Genomic DNA, 21,312 nt, shown 5'->3' with positions numbered 1-21,312 from the left:
ACCTGCCTCTCAGCTTCCCAGGCCCCGGCTCTTAGGTCCTGCCTCTTAGCATATCTCGCTCTCTACTTCTCAGGCCCTGCCTCTCTTCCTCTAATGGAGAAAACACATCTCACCGAATTACGGTCTGCCGTTCGTCTGCTGTTCGTTCGCCGTTCGTTCTCTTGCTGACTGTGCAGTGTGTTTTAGAGACCACCCGCCGGTGAGAATCTGACTGCCAAAATGTTTGGCTGTTTCTACATGTAGAATCGGTTTGCTCTCAGCTTGCAAATAACAGCCAGCATTTTGTTCAGAGGTGCTAAGAACTCTCTGCCTGGAAACTCTACCGGGATGTCCGTGCCTTAAGGGCTCTCTGCCTCTCAGGCTCTGTCTCTCAGCCTCCTAGGCCCTGCCTGCTCGGTCAGCTGGGCCAACACTGGGCTGAGGAGACAAGATACTGGTAACCACATGATTACTTATGATTAAAAAAGATATGGAATGTCATGTGTTCTTTAGGCGTTCTTGAGCAGAGCACATACTAAGATGCTTCCCAGGTGCTGGATTGAGTAAACCGTTCAAAGAAGGCAAAGTTTCGACATGCAATGAGTCTTATTGGTTGGTATGTCCTTTGTGATTGCAAATGATGACGCCAGAACCTAATTCCTGCTTGTAGGAATGCATGTTAGCTATTAATTGTCCCCCACGATGAAATTGGGGATGGGGACTGTGGATCTGTCTCCGTCCATCCGTCCGTCGGTCCTTCCGTTCAAAAGTTAGTCACACACAATATCTCAGACAGCACTGACCCAATTTTGACTGAAATTGGGTGAATGATGCGTCTTGCCATAGAGATCCGTCATTTACAAAATTACACTGATTGGCCAGATGGTGGATGATAAACGTTCACGTGGGCGTGGTCTGGAACATCAATGCATATAAATCAGTCAAGGGGAGGTGTGTATGGGGTGTGTCACACCGTTGCATCAGTTGGCATTGTTAGCAGATTTCATAAGTTGCCCTAGTGGGAAAATTGAGGATTTACCCGCATGAGTTCCCAGTGTTTACCAAAATGGGTTACACCTTGGTCAAGGGCGGGTGTGTAGTGTGACCTATATGTGCAATAGGTAGGCTGTAAATGTGTCTTTTCAATTGGGCTGTCACCTGGGACCAAACTGGGTTTGTTCTCAGTCTCCATGCAGGCCCCAGATGTTGCTGCCCAAGCAAGCTTTCTTAAGAGATGACAAAAGCAATTTTCTTTATAAAAGAAATGAATGTTTATTTATAGCACATGCTCAGATCAAATGCACTTCAGAAACTCTGATTAAAGAGATAGCTCAATCAAATTACGAATGTACACATTGGTTTCCTCACCCTGTATAATATATATTTTGTACCTTTATTTAACTAAGCAATTCCGTTAAGAACTGGTTAATACCGTTATTTTACATTCCGCATGTAGCCTAGGCAGCCTAGGCTAAAACAACTAAGGCTTTCCAGCTCCATAGCAAGATGCTCTATCCGCACTGATTGGTGAAGTAATTGAATGTCGAGCTAATGTAAAAAAAAAAAAAAAAAATAGAAGATTTCAGAGTTTTAAAAAGGAACAGAAAGGAACAGTGTATTTTGACCGGTATTTTTTATTTTTTGGGTTCGCAGGTCGGAAAAATAATGGTGCCCCTGCTACATAGTGCACTACTTTTGACCAAAGTCTTATGGGCCCTGGTGCACTGTGTAGGGAATAGGGCGCCATTTGAGTTGCAGTCCTAGACTCCAGTGATAGATAATGGCGCTATCTCTAGCACCCTCTGGCATATTGAGTTTCACATGTAGGGGCTACAACCACATGGCCGTTGTGAAGAAGGGGGGGGGGGGGGGGGGGGGGGGGGGGGCTGTGCGTGCATGTGTGTGTGCGAGATAGACATGCTGGTGTTCTGTTTGTGGTATACAGTGTTATGTGGAGCAGCACCTATAATGCATGACTCCAGCTGTGTGTCAGGCTGAACCCTGGCCTGGTGCAGTCATATGACCCAGGGCGGAAAGAGTGTAGGCAGCAGGCCCTGATACACATACAGATGCTTCCGTCTCACTCGCCTAGCTAACAAACATTCACACAACATGCACCAGTCCTTTCCCACCTCCGTCTCTCTCCAGCGCTCGCTCTGTGAAAATACATTTGCCCCTTCACGTCCAATGTATATGGTTTCCAGCATGCTACTACGCATACCTTGCAATTATGAATGCCCGTGTGTCTCAATGACCTTGGTTTTATGAAAGGAGCACGGGAGAAAATACTTTGTGAAGTACACCGCAGTGAAATCACATTGGCTAGGGTGCTACAGCCATGTGATAGATTTGAATATGTGATCTGATAATAGTCCTTTTTTCTTAGTGGCATTCTAATAAGCTAGCTGAATCTCATGACGTGGAATCAGTCCCCGCAGTGCTCTATTACGGAAGCCAACAGTCAACACAGATTGAATCATGGTTGACGTAGTGTATTTCAAACAATAAGAATGTTTATTCATGTCAGAATCTGCAGCTGGGTGTAAACACTTGTCGTAGGGTCAAAGAGCGGGGCTCTTCATCCGGAAGATTTGGAGAATATGCTGTTCTGTGTTTTTCCTGATTTTAGGGCTGACAGAGTGCTTACTGTGCTGTACCCGTGCATAGCCACAACAACACGTCATCAACACTCACAATGACGAACACACACACACACACACACACACACACTGGACCGAATAGCATGGGCTACCCTATCAGCTCCACAGCGGATCCTACAGGATGATCACGACAGCTATTTTCATCGCATAGCTGACACTGGTGATGATGATAGGGATAGTGATGATGAAGATGTATCTGGTGCTACGTAGAGGGGAATCCCTCTGGAGGATTACAGTAGAGCCAGGTCTGGTTACCCTTGTAACAGGTCAGGTAATCCTGGGTGACAGCGGTAATCTCAGGTGTGAGGATAATCTGGAGGACTCTAAGGAACGGTGACGTCAAATGGGGATTGCGTCATTGTCCTAAGTGGTGGTGGTGACTCAATGAGTCATTGTCTTTATCAGAGCTGTGTTACAGTACTGGTCTGTGTTACAGTACTGGCCTGTGTTACAGTACTGGCCTATGTTACGGTACTGGCCTGTGCTACGGTCCTGGCCTGTGTTACAGTACTGGTCTGTGTTACAGTACTGGTCTGTGTTACAGTACTGGCCTGTGTTACAGTACTGGCCTGTGTTACGGTACTGGCCTGTGCTACGGTCCTGGCCTGTGTTACAGTACTGGCCTGTGTTACAGTACTGGCCTGTTCTACGGTACTGGCCTGTGTTACAGTACTGGCCTGTTCTACGGTACTGGCCTGTGTTACAGTACTGGCCTGTTCTACGGTACTGGCCTGTGTTACAGTACTGGCCTGTGTTACAGTACTGGCCTGTGTTACAGTACTAACCTGTGTTATGGTACTGGCCTGTGTTACAGTACTGGCCTGTGTTACAATACTGGCCTGTGTTACGCTACTGGCCTGTGTTACGGTACTGGCCTGTGTTACAGTACTGGCCTGTGTTACGGTACTGGCCTGTGTTACAGTTACCATATAAAGGCTTTTGGATATTCTTGTGGCTGTTTGAAAGAATGTTTTGAAACCTAAGCAACCTGCTGCTCAATGTTCTTTGCAGTACAAATAAACAAAAATGCGGACAGGTGTCCTATGTTTCTAACACCCACTGTTTATGATTAAGTCTAATATTTCCTCTCTCTCTGGTTGTTGTCTGACAGTTTCGATGTGGACAACGGCACATCGTCGGGGCGCAGCCCGCTGGACCCCATGGCCAGCCCGGGGTCTGGGCTCATACTGCAGGGCAACTTTGTCCACAGTCAGCGGAGAGAGTCCTTCCTCTACCGCTCTGACTCGGACTACGAACTGTCGCCCAAGTCCATGTCCAGAAACTCCTCCATCGCCAGCGACATGTGAGTTTTTTCTCTCTCCAACCGACACACACACACACACACAAACACACACACACACACACACACACACACACACACACACACACACACACACACACACACACACACACACACACACACACACACACACACACACACACACACACACACACACACACACACACGGTCTATCTACACATGTAGTACTATGTCTCTCACTGAAGAAATGGAGTGTTTTCGAAGGTGTGGTGGGTGATATGATGTGATAGCTGTCAGTGTACTTGTTGCCCCTTCCCAGTTCTCTGTTTGATTGACAGCTGATGCTGAGGTGTCACAGTGTCACGTCTCTATTCGAAGCCCTTTGCCCTCAGCATTAGGGGAAAGCTGTAGCGCCCTGAGTGCAAACCTTGAGTTAATTGTGTTTGGTGATACATTTTAATGCCCTATTTTGAGGTATGTATTGTCTTAAACTCCTTCAGTGACTACAACACCAACAGATGGCTATTGAGTCACCAAGATACTCATTATCCCCTAGGTGACAAAATCAATGCGCACATCAACGTTTTCACAAGCATTTCGCAACACCCGCAATAACATCTGATAAATGTGAATGCGACCAATAAAATTTTATTTGATTTTCATGTGCTTCAGCTCACTTTCTGCCTCTCTTCCCTAAGCTTCAGTGATACACACACATGTAATGTGAGCAGTGAACACACACACACACACACACACACACACACACACACACACACACACACACACACACACACACACACACACACCGATTAGTTACAATTGAAGTGTGTTAGTACAGAGCTGTGTAACACTACAATCAACCCTCTACCCCTTACCAAGATGACTATCCAGTTCGGCTCCAACAGGAAATGATGTATTGACTGAAGACAGTGTATCTCCATTCAGTCTGTAGTAAGGAGGAGGAGCATCTCCTGAGGAAGCCATATCCTTCCTGTCTCTCTCTGTCACTATGGCTGAGACCCAAATGGTACCCTATTCTCTACTTTGTTTTCCCCCATAGGACTCTGTTCATAAGTAGTGCACTACTTTGTTTTCCCCCATAGGGCTCTGGTCATAAGTGGTGCACTATGAAGGGGATGGGTGCCATTCAGGACGCATCCTATGATAGTGTCTGAATTACCCTGCCTTAGCTTAACCCCCCACCAGAATACCACACTAAAATCACCCTGATTCTCTAAATGGTATTGACCACAAGTTCACAATAGTTTTTTTTTGTGATTGTCTCCGGATAGGTGCAGTGAAATGTGTTTTTTTTTACGGGGTTTGTTGGTCAGCCGTAGCAGGCAGCTCCTCACCAGGTTGTATGTAACATGATGTTCATACGAAGTCCCTTTCCTTTTCCCAGTTGCCACACTGTGGTTTCTAAGGAAAGTGGAATGGGTGGACAATTCCAGTAAACCAAGTTATTGTAGAGTGTTACTCTGGAGGCCAACCGTTACTCTGGGGCTTATCATTGACCTACAGCAAATAAAGAAACAGGTGTCTTTGATATCTAACACGAAGGCTAAACATTGTCAATATTTTATATAGAATATACAAAATGGACAATCTTTGATGCACTAAATGACAAATTTTTCTTGGAAAAGACATAAAGACCATAGATGTCTCTAAGGAAATAGTTTACTGGCAGAATCTTTTAGAAATGTCCCTTGTGCTTCTTTATGTAACCAGTTATGTCTGCAGATATATATAGAACATATATTAAAGGTCTCATGCTGGGTACTAGCATGCAGAGACCAGTGTTGGTGGCTGGGGAAAGGGAAGAGAGGAGGAAAGGGAGGCTGGAATGCAACCTCTCCCCTCCCTCTCTCTCTCTCTCTTGTCTTTGTTAGTGAGAAGTATTGAGAGTACAAACAATTAAGAACACCCCCTGCTCTTTCCATGATGTAGACTGACCAGGTGAATCCAGGTGAAACTATGGTCCCTTATTGATGTCACTTGTTCAATCCACTTCAATCAGTGTAGATGAAGGGGAGGAGACAGGTTAAAGAAGGATTTGTAAGCCTTGAGACAATTAAGACATGGATTGTATATGTGTGCCCTTGAGAGGGTCAATGGGCAAGACAAAAGTGACTTTGAGTGTGGTATGGTAGTAGGTGCCAGTTCCTGACACCGGTTTGCAATGCTGCTGGGTTTTTCATGCCCAACAGTTTCCCTTGTGTATCAAGAATGGTCCACCACCCAAAGGACATCCAGCCAACTTGACACAACTGTGGGAAGCATTGGAGTCAACATCCCTGTGGAACATTTTGTAGATTCCATGCCCTGACAAATTGAGGGAACGGGAGATACCTAGTCAGTTGTCCAACTGAATGTATTCAACTGAAATGTGTCTTCTGCATTTAACCCAACCCCTCTGAACCAGAGAGGTGCGGGGGGCTGCCTTAATCGACATCCACGGCACCCGGGGGTTAACTGCCTTGCTCAGGGGCATAACGACAGATTTTTACCTTGTCAGCTTGGGGATTCGATTCAGCAACCTTCCGGTTACTGGCCCAACGCTCTAACCACTAGGCTACCTGCCACCCCTCTGTTCTGGGGTCAAAAGGTGTGGGGTTGGGGTGGGGGGGGTGCAACTCAATATTAGAACGTTTTTCTTAATGTTTTGTACTCTCAGTGTACATCAATGTTAGGGAGAAAAAGAGGAGTGAGGGTAGCACTAGTATTAAGAGGAGTGAGGGTAGCACTAGTATTATGTTTTGCATTGTTGTTCAAGACAAGCTTATCAATAAATATAGCCCACGTGTTCTGTCCTTGCATTTGTCTGGCCAGTCTCCCCAAGGATGATGATGATGTTTGGTTGTGTAGAGGGTGTGTAAAGGCCATGTGGATGTCGTCTCTAATGAACTCTACTATAGATTTCAATGAATGATGCCAATAGAGATACTGTATACAGTGCCTTCAGAAAGTATTCAGACCCCTTGACTTTTTACACATTTTATTATGATACAGCCTTAATCTAAAATGGATTTTTTTTTAAAATCCTCAGCAATCTACACACAATACCCCATAATGACAAAGTAAAAACAGGTTTTTAGAAATGTTTGCAAATTTATTACAAATAAAAAAACAGAAATAAATGTTCAGACCCTTTGTTGTGAGACTCGAAATTGAGCTCAGGTGCATCCTGTTTCCACTGATTATCCTTGAGATGTTTCTACAACTTGATTGGAGTCCAATACATTTTATTGATTGGACATGATTTGGAAAGGCACACACCTATATATAAGGTTGCACAGTTGACAGTGCATGTCAGAGCAAAAACCAAGCCATGAGGTCAAATTAATTGTCCGTAGAGCTCTGAGACAGGATTGTGTCGAGGCACAGATCTGGGGAAGGGTAACAAAAAATGTCTGCAGCATTGAAGGTCCCCAAGAACACAGTGGCCTCCATCATTCTTAAATGGAAGAAGTTTAGAACCATCAAGACTCTTCCTAGAGCTGGCCGCCAGGCCAAACTGAGTAATTGGGGGAGAAGGGCCTTGGTCAGGTCAGGGAGGGGACCAAGAACCTGGTGGTCTCTCTGACAGAGCTCCAGAGTTCCTCTGTGGAGATGGGAGAAACTTCCAGAAGGACAACCATCTCTGCAGCACTCCACCGGTCAGGCCTTTATGGTAGAGTAGCCAGACAGAAGCCACTCCTCAGTAAGGCACATGACAGCCCACTTGTAGTTTGCCAAAAGGCACCTAAAGGACTCTCAGACCAGGAGAAGCAAGATTCTGTGGTCTGATGAAACCAAGATTCAACTCTGGCCTGAATGCCAAGCGTCACGTCTGGAGGAAACCTGGCACCATCCCTACGGTGAATCATGGTGGTGGCAGCATCCTGCTGCGGGGATCTTTTTCAGCAGCAGGGACTGGGAGACTAGTCAGGATCGAGAGAAAGATGAACGGAGCAAAGTACAGAGAGATCCTTGATGAAAACCCGCTCCAGGGCGCTCAGAATCTCAGACTGGGGTGAAGGTTCACTTTCCATCAGGACAATGACCCTAAGCATATAGCCAAGGCAATGCAGGAGTGGCTTCGGGAAAAGTCTCTGAATGTCTTTGAGTGGCCCACCCAGAGCCCGGACTTGAACCTGATCGAACATCTCTGGAGAGACCTGAAAATAGCTGTGTAGCAATGTTCCCCGTCCAATCTGACAGAGCTTGAGAGGATCTGCAGAGAAGAATGTGAGAAACTCCCCAAATACAGGTGTGCCAAGCTTTTAGCATCATACTCAAGAAGACTAGAGGCTGTAATCGCTGCCAAAGGTGCTTCAACAAAGTAATGAGTAAAGGTTCTGAATACTTATGTAAATGTGATATTTCCAGGGGTTTTTTTATTAGCAAAAATGTCTAAAAACTTTTGTCATTATGGGGTATTGTGTGTAGATTGATGAGGGGGGGGAAAACTATTTAATCAATTTTAGAATAAGGCTGTAACCTAACAAAATGTGGAAAAAGTCAAGGGGTCTGAATACTTTCCGAAGGCACTGTATGTCATCAATAACTCCCATGAATTTTGGCCTTAGTCATCAATGATTGAGTACTAACGTTAATGTAATCTTACACACTCACCCTGGTACAAGTAATAGCACAGCGACTGCCTCTACAATAGTTTACTAGTTTATCCCTATGACCATTTTTTAAAATCTCTCTATTTTTAAAGCTTCTGCATGCTTCGGTTTGGCTGGCACCTAGCCTAACTTGACTAAGCGAACCGAACAAGTGTGCACACATACTCTCTTAAAAGTCCTTCTCTTGAAAAATTTGAAAAAAATCAGCAATGGTACTGTTTGTCCATCTTGAGACGCCTTAGCCAAAACTTCCTCAAAGACAGTCCGAATTAATCTAAGATAACTCAAGAAATCTATCATTAACTTAAACTTTTTTGTGTGCTATTTTGTGCTAGTTTACATCTAACTAAGATGCTTGGCGCAGTATCGCTCAAGTGAAAAATGTGCATGAAAACAAGTAATCTATTGTTGAACGAAAACAAACACTTCATTGAAGAATCCCTACTGTTGACCAATCACCGACGAAGGGGTGTAGACTTGGGCTTCCGAACATCGGCTTGCCTCGAGAAAAAACACTTCCCGAAGGCCAAAATGACAAAAACGTAACAAAATGTCATAATATATGAACGAATTGTTGCGAATTGTTTCAGATGACAAGCATGCAGACGCCTTTACCTCTCTCTTCCTCCATCCCTTCCTCTTTCTCTAAGTTCAGAGGGCAGTATTTGTAGCACATTCCATCCTAGTCTTCTAGCATGTTGTGGAAGTGCATGGTGGTCAATGAAGAAGCAGATGTGTGCCTACAGATATATCCATAATATAGCCTAGTAGTGTAGTCTAGTCCTGCCATATAGCCCAGCCTGGCCTCTGAGCCATACGAAACATACTTTGCATATTTCTGAGCACCTCCAAGATGTATGATACCTACTGGTAGTGGTAATGGTGTAGTTCAGGGGCATCAAACATATGGCCCACGGGTGATTTGAGTAAAAAAATATACAGTACCAGTCAAACGTTTGGAAACACATACTCACTCAAGGGTTTTTCTTCATTTATTTATTTTTTTACATTGTGGAATAATAGTGGAGACATTACAACTATGAAATTACACATATGGAATCATGTAGTAACCAAAAAAGTGTTAAACAAATCAAAATATATTTTAGATTTTAGATTCTTCAAAGTAGCCACCCTTTGCCTTGATGACAGCTTTGCACACTCTTGAGCATTTGTTGGTTGCTTTTCCTTCACTCTGCGGTCCAACTCACCCCAAACCATCTCCATTCGGTTGAGGTTGGGTATTTGTGGAGGCCAGGTCATCTGATGCAGCACTCCATCACTCTCCATCTTGGTCAAATAGCCCGTACACAGCCTGAAGGTCTGTAGGGCAGGTAATCAAGGAGGTGATGGAGTCCAGGTTAGTCTGATGACGCGAAGGTGCTCGTAATGATGGTGACAGGTGTGCGCCATAACGGGCAGCCTGGTGACCTAGAGGGAGCACATGTGACACATGCAGAGACCATCCGTTCACCTACTCTGCGTCTCGCAAAGACATGGCTGGTGGAAACAACAATCTCAAACTTCGACTCATCAGACCAAAGGACAGATTTCCACAGGTCTAATGTCCATTGCTCGCGTTTCTTGGCCCAAGCAAGTCTTTTCTTCTTATTGTTGTCCTTTAGTAGTGGTTTCATTGCAGCAACTCGACCATGAAGGCCTGATTCACGCAGTCTCCTCTGAATAGTTGATGTTGAAATGTGTCTGTTACTTGAACTCTGTGAAGCATTTATTTGGGCTACAATTTCTGAGGCTGGTAACTCTAATGCACTTGTCCTCTGCAGCAGAGGTAACTCTGGGTCTTCCTTTCCTGTGGTGGTCCTCATGAGAGCCAGTTTCATCATAGTGCTTGATGGTTTTTGAGACTGCACTTGATAAACTTTTCGAATTTACTGACCTTCAAGTCTAAAAGCAATGATGGACTGCAATTTCTCTTTTATTAATGGACTTTATATGGACTTTAACAAATTGGGCTATCTTCTGTATACCACCCCTACCTTGTCACAACACAACTGATTTGCTCAAACACATTAAAAATGAAAAAATCCCACAAATGAACTTTTAACAAGGCACACCTGTTAATTGAAATGCATTCCAGGTGACTACCTCATGGAGCAGGTTGAGAGAATGCCAACAGTGTGCAAAACTGTCATCAAGGCAAAGGGTGGCTATTTTGAAGAATCTTAAATATAAATACAAACCGAATGTCATAGCTAGCTAAAGTTAACCAAAATAGGTTCAATGTTAGATTCTTACCCGTATACATGGATGAAAGCTTCACGGCAGACTGCAACCCCTTTTATTAAATAAGACGTCCTGTTTAGTTTCCGTTTAGTTTGAACAGTTTGTTTGGCCCGTTGTGTCAAGTCATACTGACCGTGTGCAATGCCATAAAAATCATCAGATCTTTCTCCCTCTCTGTCACCGATGCCATGGTTGCCCTTAGACATGCGTTTTATACAACAGCCTTCTGTGTTCTCTTTTCGGCTCCCTATGCATTTGCAATCAAGCGCCAGAATTCTATTAATCTCCTTATCATACTCTGCTGCTACCAGACAATCCACTGATTTCAAAACTCGGTCAACTTCTTCCGTGACAACAACACTGTTGATTGTCGCCATTTCTTCTCTATCACTGTCATCAGAAGACTTCTTCAATGAAAATGTTTATACGTAAATCAGAGATTTCCTCATCGTCTGATTCATTTTCAGAGTCAGAGAGAGTCAGCATGGCACGATCGTCCTCCAGAAAGTAGTCCATCACAACTTTTTCCCATTGAACTTTGTCAATAGCGCCTGATCAACTCAGGGCAGCAATGTAATTAAGAGCAGTAACATATTTGCAGTTCTCCATTGCTAACGTTATATATTTCAAAAAAACTGCAGTAGGAAGGATTATCTACACATTACGAGCAGCTCATTTTACACACAAGATCCTACTCCGCAGACCAATCCAAACTCATCTCTCGGCAAGTCCAGCCCACTTATTATCTCAGCCAATCATGGCTAGCGGGAAGGTTGCTGTTTTTTTTCTGTGGCTAAACCAACTAGGCTCGTAATTTAACAATTGTATTCGTATTTACAGATGGCATACAAGTTTGATATTAAGGCACATGAAAGTTCACATGTTCGAGAAGGCATTTCTGCCACCCCCCCTCCCAAAAAATTACGTTCAAACGGCTGTCCTGTGAAGTCGTGACTTGCGACATAGGCCTAGTTTACTGAATCGGGTCACATATTGTCACGCTGTGTAATTATATGAGACAGGAATACGTAAAAGGGGATTTTATTTCTCCACCCAAAATAAAGTACGTCATGAAAACGATGGGGACGAAGCCCAAAACAAACACATATAGTTGAAGTCGGAAGTTTACATACACTTAGGTTGGAGTCATTAAAACTCGTTTTTCAACCACTCCACAAATTTCTTGTTAACAAACTATAGTTTTGGCAAGTCGGTTAGGACATCTACTTTGTGCATGACACAAGGAATTTTTCCAACAACTATTTACAGACAGATTATTTCACTTAAAATTCACTGTATCACAATTCCAGTGGGTCAGACGTTCACATACAGTAAGTTGACTGTGCCTTTAAACAGCTTGGAAAATTCCAGAAAAAAATGTCATAGCTTTAGAAGCTTCTGACAGCCTAATTGACATAATTTGAGTCAATTGGAGGTGTACCTGTGGATGTATTTCAAGGCCTACCTTCACACTCAGTGCCTCTTTGCTTGACATCATGGGAAAATCAAAAGAAATCAGCCAAGATCTCACCCAAAAAAATGTAGACCTCCACAAATCTGGTTCATCCTTGGGAGCAATTTCCAAATGCCTGAAGGTACCACGTTCATCTGTACAAACAATAGTACACAAGTATAAACACCATGGGACCACGCAGTCGTCATACTACTCAGGAAGGAGACGCGTTCTGTCTCCTAGAGATGAACGTACTTTGAACGTACAATGAACGTACAAAACCGCCATAAAAAAACACACTACAGTTTGCAACTGCACATGGGGACAAAGATCATACTTTTTGGAGAATTGTTCTCTTGTCTGATGAAACAAAAATAGAACTGTTTGGCCATAATGACCATCGTTATGTTTGGAGGGAAAAGGGGGAGGCTTGCAAGCCAAAGAACACTATCCCAACCGTGAAGCACGAGGGTGGCAGCATCATGTTGTGGGGCTGCTTTGCTGCAGGAGGGACTGGTGCACTTCACAAAATAGATGGCATCATGAGGCTGGAAAATGATGTGGATATATTGAAGCAACATCTCAAGACATCAGTCAGGAAGTTAAAGCTTGGTCGCAAATGGGTCTTCCAAATGGACAATGACCCCAAGCATACTTCCAAAGTTGTGGCAAAATGGCTTAAGGACAACAAAGTCAAGGTTTTGGAGTGGCCATCACAAAGCCCTGACCTCAATCCTATAGAACATTTGTGGGCAGAACTGCAAAAGCGTGTGTGAGCAAGGAGGCCTACATACCTGACTCAGTAACACCAGCTCTGTCATGAGGAATGGCCCAAAATTCACCCAACTTATTGTGGGAAGCTTGTGGAAGGCTACCCGGAACGTTTGACCCAAGTTAACCTCTCTAGGGTCGGCGGGACGAAATCGTCCCATCTACGTAACAGCCAGTGGAATCCTGTGGCGCGTTATTCAAATACCTTAGAAATGCTATTACTTCAATTTCTGAAACATATGACTATTTTACACCATTTTAAAGACAAGACTCTCGTTAATCTAACCACACTGTCCGATTTCAAAAAGGCTTTCCAACGAAAGCAAAACATTAGATTATGTCAGCAGAGTACCCAGCCAGAAATAATCAGACACCCATTTTTCAAGCTAGCATATAATGTCACAAAAAACAAAACCACAGCTAAATGCAGCACTAACCTTTGATGATCTTCATCAGATGACACACCTAGGACATTATGTTATACAATACATGCATGTTTTGTTCAATCAAGTTCATATTTATATCAAAAACCAGCTTTTTTACATTAGCATGTGACGTTCAGAACTAGCATACCCCCCGCAAACCTCCGGGGAATTTACTAAATTACTCACGATAAACGTTCACAAAAAACATAACAATTATTTTAAGAATTATAGATACAGAACTCCTCTATGCACTCGATATGTCCGATTTTAAAATAGCTTTTCGGTGAAAGCACATTTTACAATATTCTCAGTACATAGCCCGGCATCACAGGGCTAGCTATTTAGACACCCACCAAGTTTAGCACTCACCAAAATCAGATTTACTATTAGAAAAGTTTGATTACCTTTGATGTTCTTTGTCAGAATGCACTCCCAGGACTTCTACTTCAATAACAAATGTAGGTTTGGTCCAAAATAATCCATATTTATGTTCCATCAGCGACGTTTTGTTCGTGCGTTCTAGACACTATCCCAGTGGTAAATAAGGGTCGCACGCATGGCGCATTTCGTGACAAAAGATTTCTAAATATTTCATTACCGTACTTCGAAGCATGTCAACCGCTGTTTAAAATCAATTTTTATGCAATTTTTCTCGTAAAAAAGCGATAATATTCCGACCGGGAATCTGCAATTAGGTAAACAGCCGAAAGAAAATACATCACGGGGTCGACTCGGGCACGCGCCTAAGCCTTTTGTCTGCTGATAGACCACTTAGCAAAAGCGCTTGTGTGTTTCAGCCAGGGCTTTGAATTACGTCATTCAGCATTTTCCCAGGCTCTGAGGGCCCATGGAAGCCGTAGGAAGTGTCACGTAACAGCAGAGATCCTTTGTAATGGATAGAGATAATCAACAAGGGGAAGAAATGGTCAGACAGGGTGCTTCCTGAACAGAATCTTCTCATGTTTTGGCCTGCCAAATGAGTTCTGTTATACTCACAGACACCATCCAAACAGTTTTAGAAACTTTGGAGTGTTTTCTATCCAAAGCTAATAATTACATGCATATTCTAGTTTCTGGGCTGGAGTAATAATCAGATTAAATCGGGTACGTTTTTTATCCAGCCGTGAAAATACTGCCCCCTATCCATAACAGGTTAAGTGAGGCCCTCCAGACTTTTTTGACACCCCTGGTCTTGTTTCTTTAGACAGAAAATGAAAGTAGCGAGGTTGCTCAGGGTGGATCAGAGGGTGTAATCCGTAACCGTCTATCAAGCCAAAGGTTGCGTGTTCGAGTCGCGTCGGGGACTACATTTTAGTTAACCCTTCCCCTAACCCTTATCCTAAACGTAACCCAATTCACCTAACCTGCTACGTAAATTCACCTAACCTTTGTTATTTTAATTCCATGACCGTTCACGTAAATTATCCTAACCTTTGTCGTTAGTTCACCTAATCACCAATGTAAATTATCCCCGTAATTCCCCTTTGTTGTTACTATGGAACAAGCGACCTGGTCTCAGAGAAAGACGTATAAATGAATACCTCTTCCAAGAAGTATGATAAGTTACTTCATCAAATTCATATGCTATTGTACTATCGTATGATAGTATATGTCTTCTAACAGTATGACGTTTTACGACCGCAATTCCATTCATAATCTTACATAACGTAACATATCATACTAAATGGGGTGTCACAGATTTACATACAGAATAATATGAAATGCCCTGAGGCCACATTGTATAGCCATATTACACTAGTCTTGCCATAATCTGTAGCCATGGCTACAGCTAGGTTCATCTCCTTTTTGCCACGCAGAGGGTTAAAATGTGAAGGTCATGTTTAGAATGTCTGTAGACAAAGGTGTGTCAAAAAATGTAATCTAACCTCTTTTTATCTTTGTCTCTTTTTTTGCAGTCATGGCGACGATATGATTGTAACACCATTTGCACAGGTGAGCAATGGCATGATTGCTAAGCAAGTTTTATTGTGTTGTTGCCTAATTCCCTGTTGCTATGCTGATATTGTGCAAAAGACACCCAACTTGGACCAGTTTAGATTGGATGGGGCAATCACTGTTTAAGAGATTAATGTGAGGTTTTAATGTCAATCTGTCCTGATCTCCTCCAGGTTCTAGCCAGTCTAAGAACTGTACGGAATAATTTTGCTGCATTAACCAATTGTTCACAAGACAGAGTGTCCAACAAGTAAGTCTTCGCAAGCATACACTGTATGCACCTTATACACAATTAACCTGTAATTACTGCTGTGTAGTAGTCTAGAGCAAGGCACAAAGCTACCCTAATTATAGCTAAATATTAGTGTTATTTGGGGATTTTGGGGCTATATATTGGATATATATGTATTTATATGATATCTCCAACTGAAGTCTCTCTTTATGGTGTTATGTACAAACGGCTTCAGTATTCCCCATGTCATCTCTCTTTGACTGTGTTTACACAGGCAGGCCAATTCCGATCTTTTTGCCACTAATTGGTATTTTGACCAATCAGATCAGATATTTTGCCCTAGTCTGCATGCTATACCACCAGACACTTGCTGCTGCATTTGACACAATGTGTTGGAGAAGATGTGAATCCTTTGCTGTAGTTCTCCCCCTGCTGGTCTTCACTGGGACTACAACAACAGCAGTCCCACTCAGTAAAGGGGCCCTCCGCCATAGCGCTCGTGTTCAACGCGAGATCTGTGATGAATGGGGACTGATTCAGCTGGAAAGGGTGCAGCGGATTTACCTCTGTTAGTGAGATAGAAGGGGGAGAAAGACAGGAGGAGTTCGATAGGAGAGAGATAAAATGAGGTAGTACAGTAGTAGGGTTTTGGGAGGAGATCAATGTGTATTTTGTTTCTCCCCACACCAGGAGATCACCCATGTGTAATCCACCTCCCATCACCAAGACCTCATTCACAGGTACGCTGATAGTCTTTAACTGTGTGGTCTTTGTGTTTGTTAGTGTGTGTGTCAGTGGAGGCTGCTGAGGGGAGGACGTCTCATAATAATGGCTGTAACGGAGCAGATGGAATGGCATCAAAACATGTGTTTTATGTATATTATACCGTTCCACCGATTCTGCTCCAGCCATTACCACGAGCCCGTCCTCCCCAATTAAGGTGCCACCAACCTCCTGTGGTATGTGTGTGTGTGTGTGTGTACTGTATGAATATGTTGATAGTGAAAGGAGGGAGAGAGAATACTCAGCAATATCATCCATTCTATCAGCTTGGTAAAATGCAGCATCCCTTGATGATGGTGTCATGGCATTGTGATATGACAGACATTGGGATGGGAACTGTCAGACCAGAGATAGAGGATGAGGACATAGAGATCCTTTAGGGGGAGCCAAACAACAGGACACTGTATCAAAACGATCCAGAGTGTGTAGTAAATACAACATGGCTGACATGTTTGGAAGAGATACTCCTGTAGCTTCAGTATAGCACAATGGGAACCAAACAGCATAAAGGCTGCAGGACAGTGGTTAGTAACCCTGGTACAGTAGCATCAGCAGGACTGTTTGACTTGTGGTTCACCTGTTTGTCTGTCACTCAGCCTTGTATGGAAAGGCTTCTGTGCTAAAGTGCTGTCAGGCCCCATGCTCCATCCCCTGACTGACAGCTCACAGCCAGACCCTACATTCCACAGCCCTATGGGATCCTGCTAGAATCAGGTCACTACATCTGAGGCTGGGCTTAGCAGGCTGGTGTGACCCCTTACCTTTCGCTCCCCACTGTAGCAGTTACTCACTATACAGTGATGGGAATGACATCTAAATCAGTGTGTCTAACTAACACCATGAAACGAATCGGTCATTCACTAGCAATGTACTTAATAAGCCAGAGCCAACCAACAGAACAATGAAATGAACAATATCAAGTTTGCTTTCATTTTTGTATTGTAATCATCTGTAAGCAATCTGTAAGACACAGATTGTTGGTAGCCTTTGTCAAAGAGGAGAGAGTGGTCCACTACTACTTCAGAATAGGGCTTCTCTCTCAGGTGTTTTATTCAGGAGATGACACAGGGACCAAAATAGACCTGTTCTTGAAGGGCACTTCTCGTTGCCCTCTAGCACTATGTAGGGCTGGCAGTGTGTGTGACAGGGTGAGCAGCCAACCATGTTAGTAGGTCCTGCTAGTAGGTCCAATACTATGTCAGTAGGTCCAATACTATGTCAGTAGGTCCAATACTATGTCAGTAGGTCCAATACTATGTCAGTAGGTCCCATACTATGTCAGTAGGTCCCATATTATGTTAGTAGGTCCCATACTATGTTAGTAGGTCCCATACTATGTCGGTAGGTCCCATACTGTGTCAGTAGGTCCCATACTGTGTCAGTAGGTCCCATACTATGTCGGTAGGTCCCATACTGTGTCAGTAGGTCCCATACTGTGTCAGTAGGTCCCATACTATGTCAGTAGGTCCCATACTATGTCAGTAGGTTCCATACTCTGTCAGTAGGTTCCATACTGTGTCAGTAGGTCCCATACCAGGTCCCATACTATGTCAGTAGGTCCCATACTATGTCAGTAGGTCCCATACTGTGTCAGTAGGTCCCATACTGTGTCAGTAGGTCCCATACTGTGTCAGTAGGTCCCATACTATGTCAGTAGGTCCCATACTGTGTCAGTAGGTCCCATACTGTGTCAGTAGGTCCCATACTGTGTCAGTAGGTCCCATACTATGTCAGTAGGTCCCATACTATGTCAGTAGGTCCCATACTGTGTCAGTAGGTCCCATACTATGTCAGTAGGTCCCATACTATGTCAGTAGGTCCCATACTGTGTCAGTAGGTCCCATGCTCTGATACCAGGTCCAATACTATGTCAGTAGGTCCCATACTCTGTCCCATATCCTGCTCCTCACATACTCAGAGTGCTTTAGATCTTGTATTTGGGCCACACATATCCAAGCTAGAATCCACAGGCTCTTTTTTCCCTGTTAAACAAAACACGTGTGACAAGCCAAACCCATGTACAGTATGCACTAGTGTAAGGTGCCATGACATTCAAAACCTCCCTTTCTCACAAAACATTCCACTCTCTACCCGGGAACATGTGTAGCACACAGTGTGTGAATAATTGATGACATTGCACTATATTTAGAAATTATTAGAGTGCATCCATTATGGCCCTGGCCATAAAAGAGAGTGTGAGTCATGGGATTGATTGTTTAAGAGAATTGACTACTTGTAATTCATGTGAAGGCCTGTGCTGGCAGTGTCATCCTAGCCTGGGTCCCAGTCAGTATCTTTAGCTAATCCACTGTCTGTGCTTGCTCCATGTCATGTGCCAAAGAGACTGGCCTTTCTTGCGTCTTCAAATATGAACATTGTATCATTAATAAGCTCGAGGAGAACAGAGGATTTGATCCTGATTCATCACCCTCACAGCTATTCTCCAATCATAACGATTATGCAAATATTGGAACTCTGTCTTTTCTCCACAGAACACGTTGGTATCTGGTTTCTAAGCAACCGTATTTTGTTTGTCCAGATGAAACCAGCCTGTCAAAAGTTGCTTGCTCAGTCTAAATTCTCAAACTGGACACATACTGCAAATCCAACCACAAAACGTCTTAGTTTTAGTTTTAAGCCTCAAAATACAACATGTTGTTAGGCTAACATGTTGTTTTTTTTAAACTTTGTTTTACATTCTAATTCCATTTTTTAGGCTCCACATATTATATTTGTTATTTCCAACAACCAATGAGCAATTCTCTCGTAAATCCAGCGCACATTGAACGTTGACATTGCCGAAAGGCCAGTCTCTTTGGCAATGACAAGGATTGTCACGGAGTGAAATTTGATCTAAAGATACTGATGCTAGCCTGCTGAGAAGGACAATAAAGGAGGTCATGTAGATCAGTCCTAATGGTACATGGAGAAGCCAATGGGGCATTAGACGAGCCCTGCCATGAGTCCCACATGACATATAGGCTGGTCTCTTTCAGCTCCGGCCCCCTCCTCCCTCCCTATCACTTTATTTATTAGACATCTGTCCATCAATGTGTCGATTGGTTGGTGTTTGAAGACGGCTATTTTTAGTGTGGGCTAAGAATAGACTGGATGCGGAGAATAGATCAATGAAGAGTGCTGTAGCTGTGTGAACTCTGACCTGGGGAGAAAAGATAATGCTCGTCTTGTGATCTAGACTAGGTGGTGAGGGAATGGAACAGCTGTCTGTTTATTAATGGTTAATTGCATTCTTGTTACCCCTGCACACATCTATTGCTATGGGCACAAGCATTGTTCATGACACAAACTGTTCACACCCCTCTTCTTGGCGCATTTATTGCAATTCAATACATTTTGCCATGAGATGGAGACTTTTTGCCATTTTAAAGCAAATTTCCTGCAATTCTACACATTTTGCATGTCTTATGTGTGTTCATGTGATATTTGAGTGACTCAAACATTAAAACAAAATCAATGGGCTAAAAAACATAGCTAGAAAATGTTAGCTAACTAATTGATCTGGACATTTCTGACCAGTTATAAATGGCTCTCTAAGGTCTGCAATGACTGACATGACAAGAGGAGAACTGGTGATGCACAAACCAATTTTTGAAATTGCACCTTGTGCATTCTGCTATTATAACTTGAGAAGCCCCACCATTTGTGAACCACTGGTATAAGGGACAAAGTATTGCCTTGTAGCTGTATCTCTCAAATATCTCTCTTAATCTCATGAAGATTGGACATAAAATATAATGGATTTAAACCAATTTGGGTTTTGGTTTCATTGTGGCGAAGTTGGTAGAGCAAGGCGCTTGCAACACCAGGATTGTAGGTGTAATTCCCACAGGGGACTAGTACAAAAAAGTACGAAAATGTATGAACTCTGGATAGGATAAGAGCGTCTGCAAAATGACTAAAATCTAAATGATAATGATGATTTCCAAAGCAATGGGAACATATATTAAAATAACAACATGTCCTTGCTGGCGGTATGTACTGGATTACCACTCTCCCACTTCCAGTCCAGCTCCAGTGTTACTAGCTGCTTCGGTCCAGTGTTTGGCAGCAGCCTGCCGTCTGTGCAGCAGAGTGGTCTCTCTGTGCGCTGGTGTCTGATGTCGCACTAAGCATGAGAAGAATGTCATTGACGTCAGTGCAGTCTCTGTCAGAGAGAGTGGCACCCCAGCCAGAGAGAGAGAGAGAGAGAGAGAGAGAGAGAGAGAGAGAGAGAGAGAGAGAGAGAGAGAGAGAGAGAGAGAGAGAGAGAGAGAGAGAGAGAGAGAGAGAGAGAGAGAGAGAGAGAGAGAGAGAGAGAGAGAGAGAGAGAGAGAGAGAGAGAGAGAGAGAGAGAGAAGAGAATGACAGAGAGAGAGAGAAGAGAATGACACAGAGAGAGAGAAGAGAATGACAGAGAGATTTAAGGCCGGTTACAGTGATGCAATGCTGATGTTTGAGGCATGCTGGGAAAATTACTGCACATGTGGCACACACACACATAGATTATACTGTACACATGTAGGGAACGTTCCTTACTTTGAACCGTATTACTGTACATTTGGCACATAGTACATATGCAGACACCAGTGGCAGTCGGTGCCATTTAAGATTAGGGAGGACAACACATTCTTTTTTTATGAGCATAGTCTTATTTTTATTACACCATATTGGATGACTGTTATTCTTATTCCGTTCACCCAGCTCAATGTAACATCGATATATTTAGGCTAATACATGATACTTGAATTTTGTCTATACCCATCATGAGGTTGCTACAACCTAGCCTGTAAATGAATGTAGGTGCACGGGTCGAGAGGAAAATGTGAGTAATGAAGGTGACAGACAGTGACTCGTTCAGTACCGCCTTGCACACTCTTGCCTGCATCTAGCTGATCTAGGGTGGAATCATTAGTCCAAACAGTTGCGAATTAGAGT

General features: G+C 43.4%; 1 protein-coding gene across 3 annotated transcripts in view; it reads left to right on the top strand.

Annotated features, from left to right (window-relative positions):
• LOC115199866 (cAMP-specific 3',5'-cyclic phosphodiesterase 4D) overlaps window positions 1-21,312 on the top strand; it is a 175,951-nt gene that overhangs the window by 138,741 nt on the left and 15,898 nt on the right. For all 3 annotated transcript variants that reach the window (XM_029762378.1, XM_029762379.1, XM_029762380.1), the window contains exons 2-5: window positions 3,751-3,942; window positions 15,323-15,359; window positions 15,536-15,612; window positions 16,285-16,334. In XM_029762378.1, the coding sequence (XP_029618238.1) occupies window positions 3,751-3,942; window positions 15,323-15,359; window positions 15,536-15,612; window positions 16,285-16,334 (356 nt within the window). The remainder of the gene's footprint in view (window positions 1-3,750; window positions 3,943-15,322; window positions 15,360-15,535; window positions 15,613-16,284; window positions 16,335-21,312) is intronic.

Source organism: Salmo trutta, chromosome 9 (assembly GCF_901001165.1).
Source record: "Salmo trutta chromosome 9, fSalTru1.1, whole genome shotgun sequence".
NCBI classification, from domain to species: domain Eukaryota; kingdom Metazoa; phylum Chordata; class Actinopteri; order Salmoniformes; family Salmonidae; genus Salmo; species Salmo trutta.
Note: the sequence above shows the minus strand (reverse complement) of the source record. Positions and strands in the feature narration are given on the sequence as shown.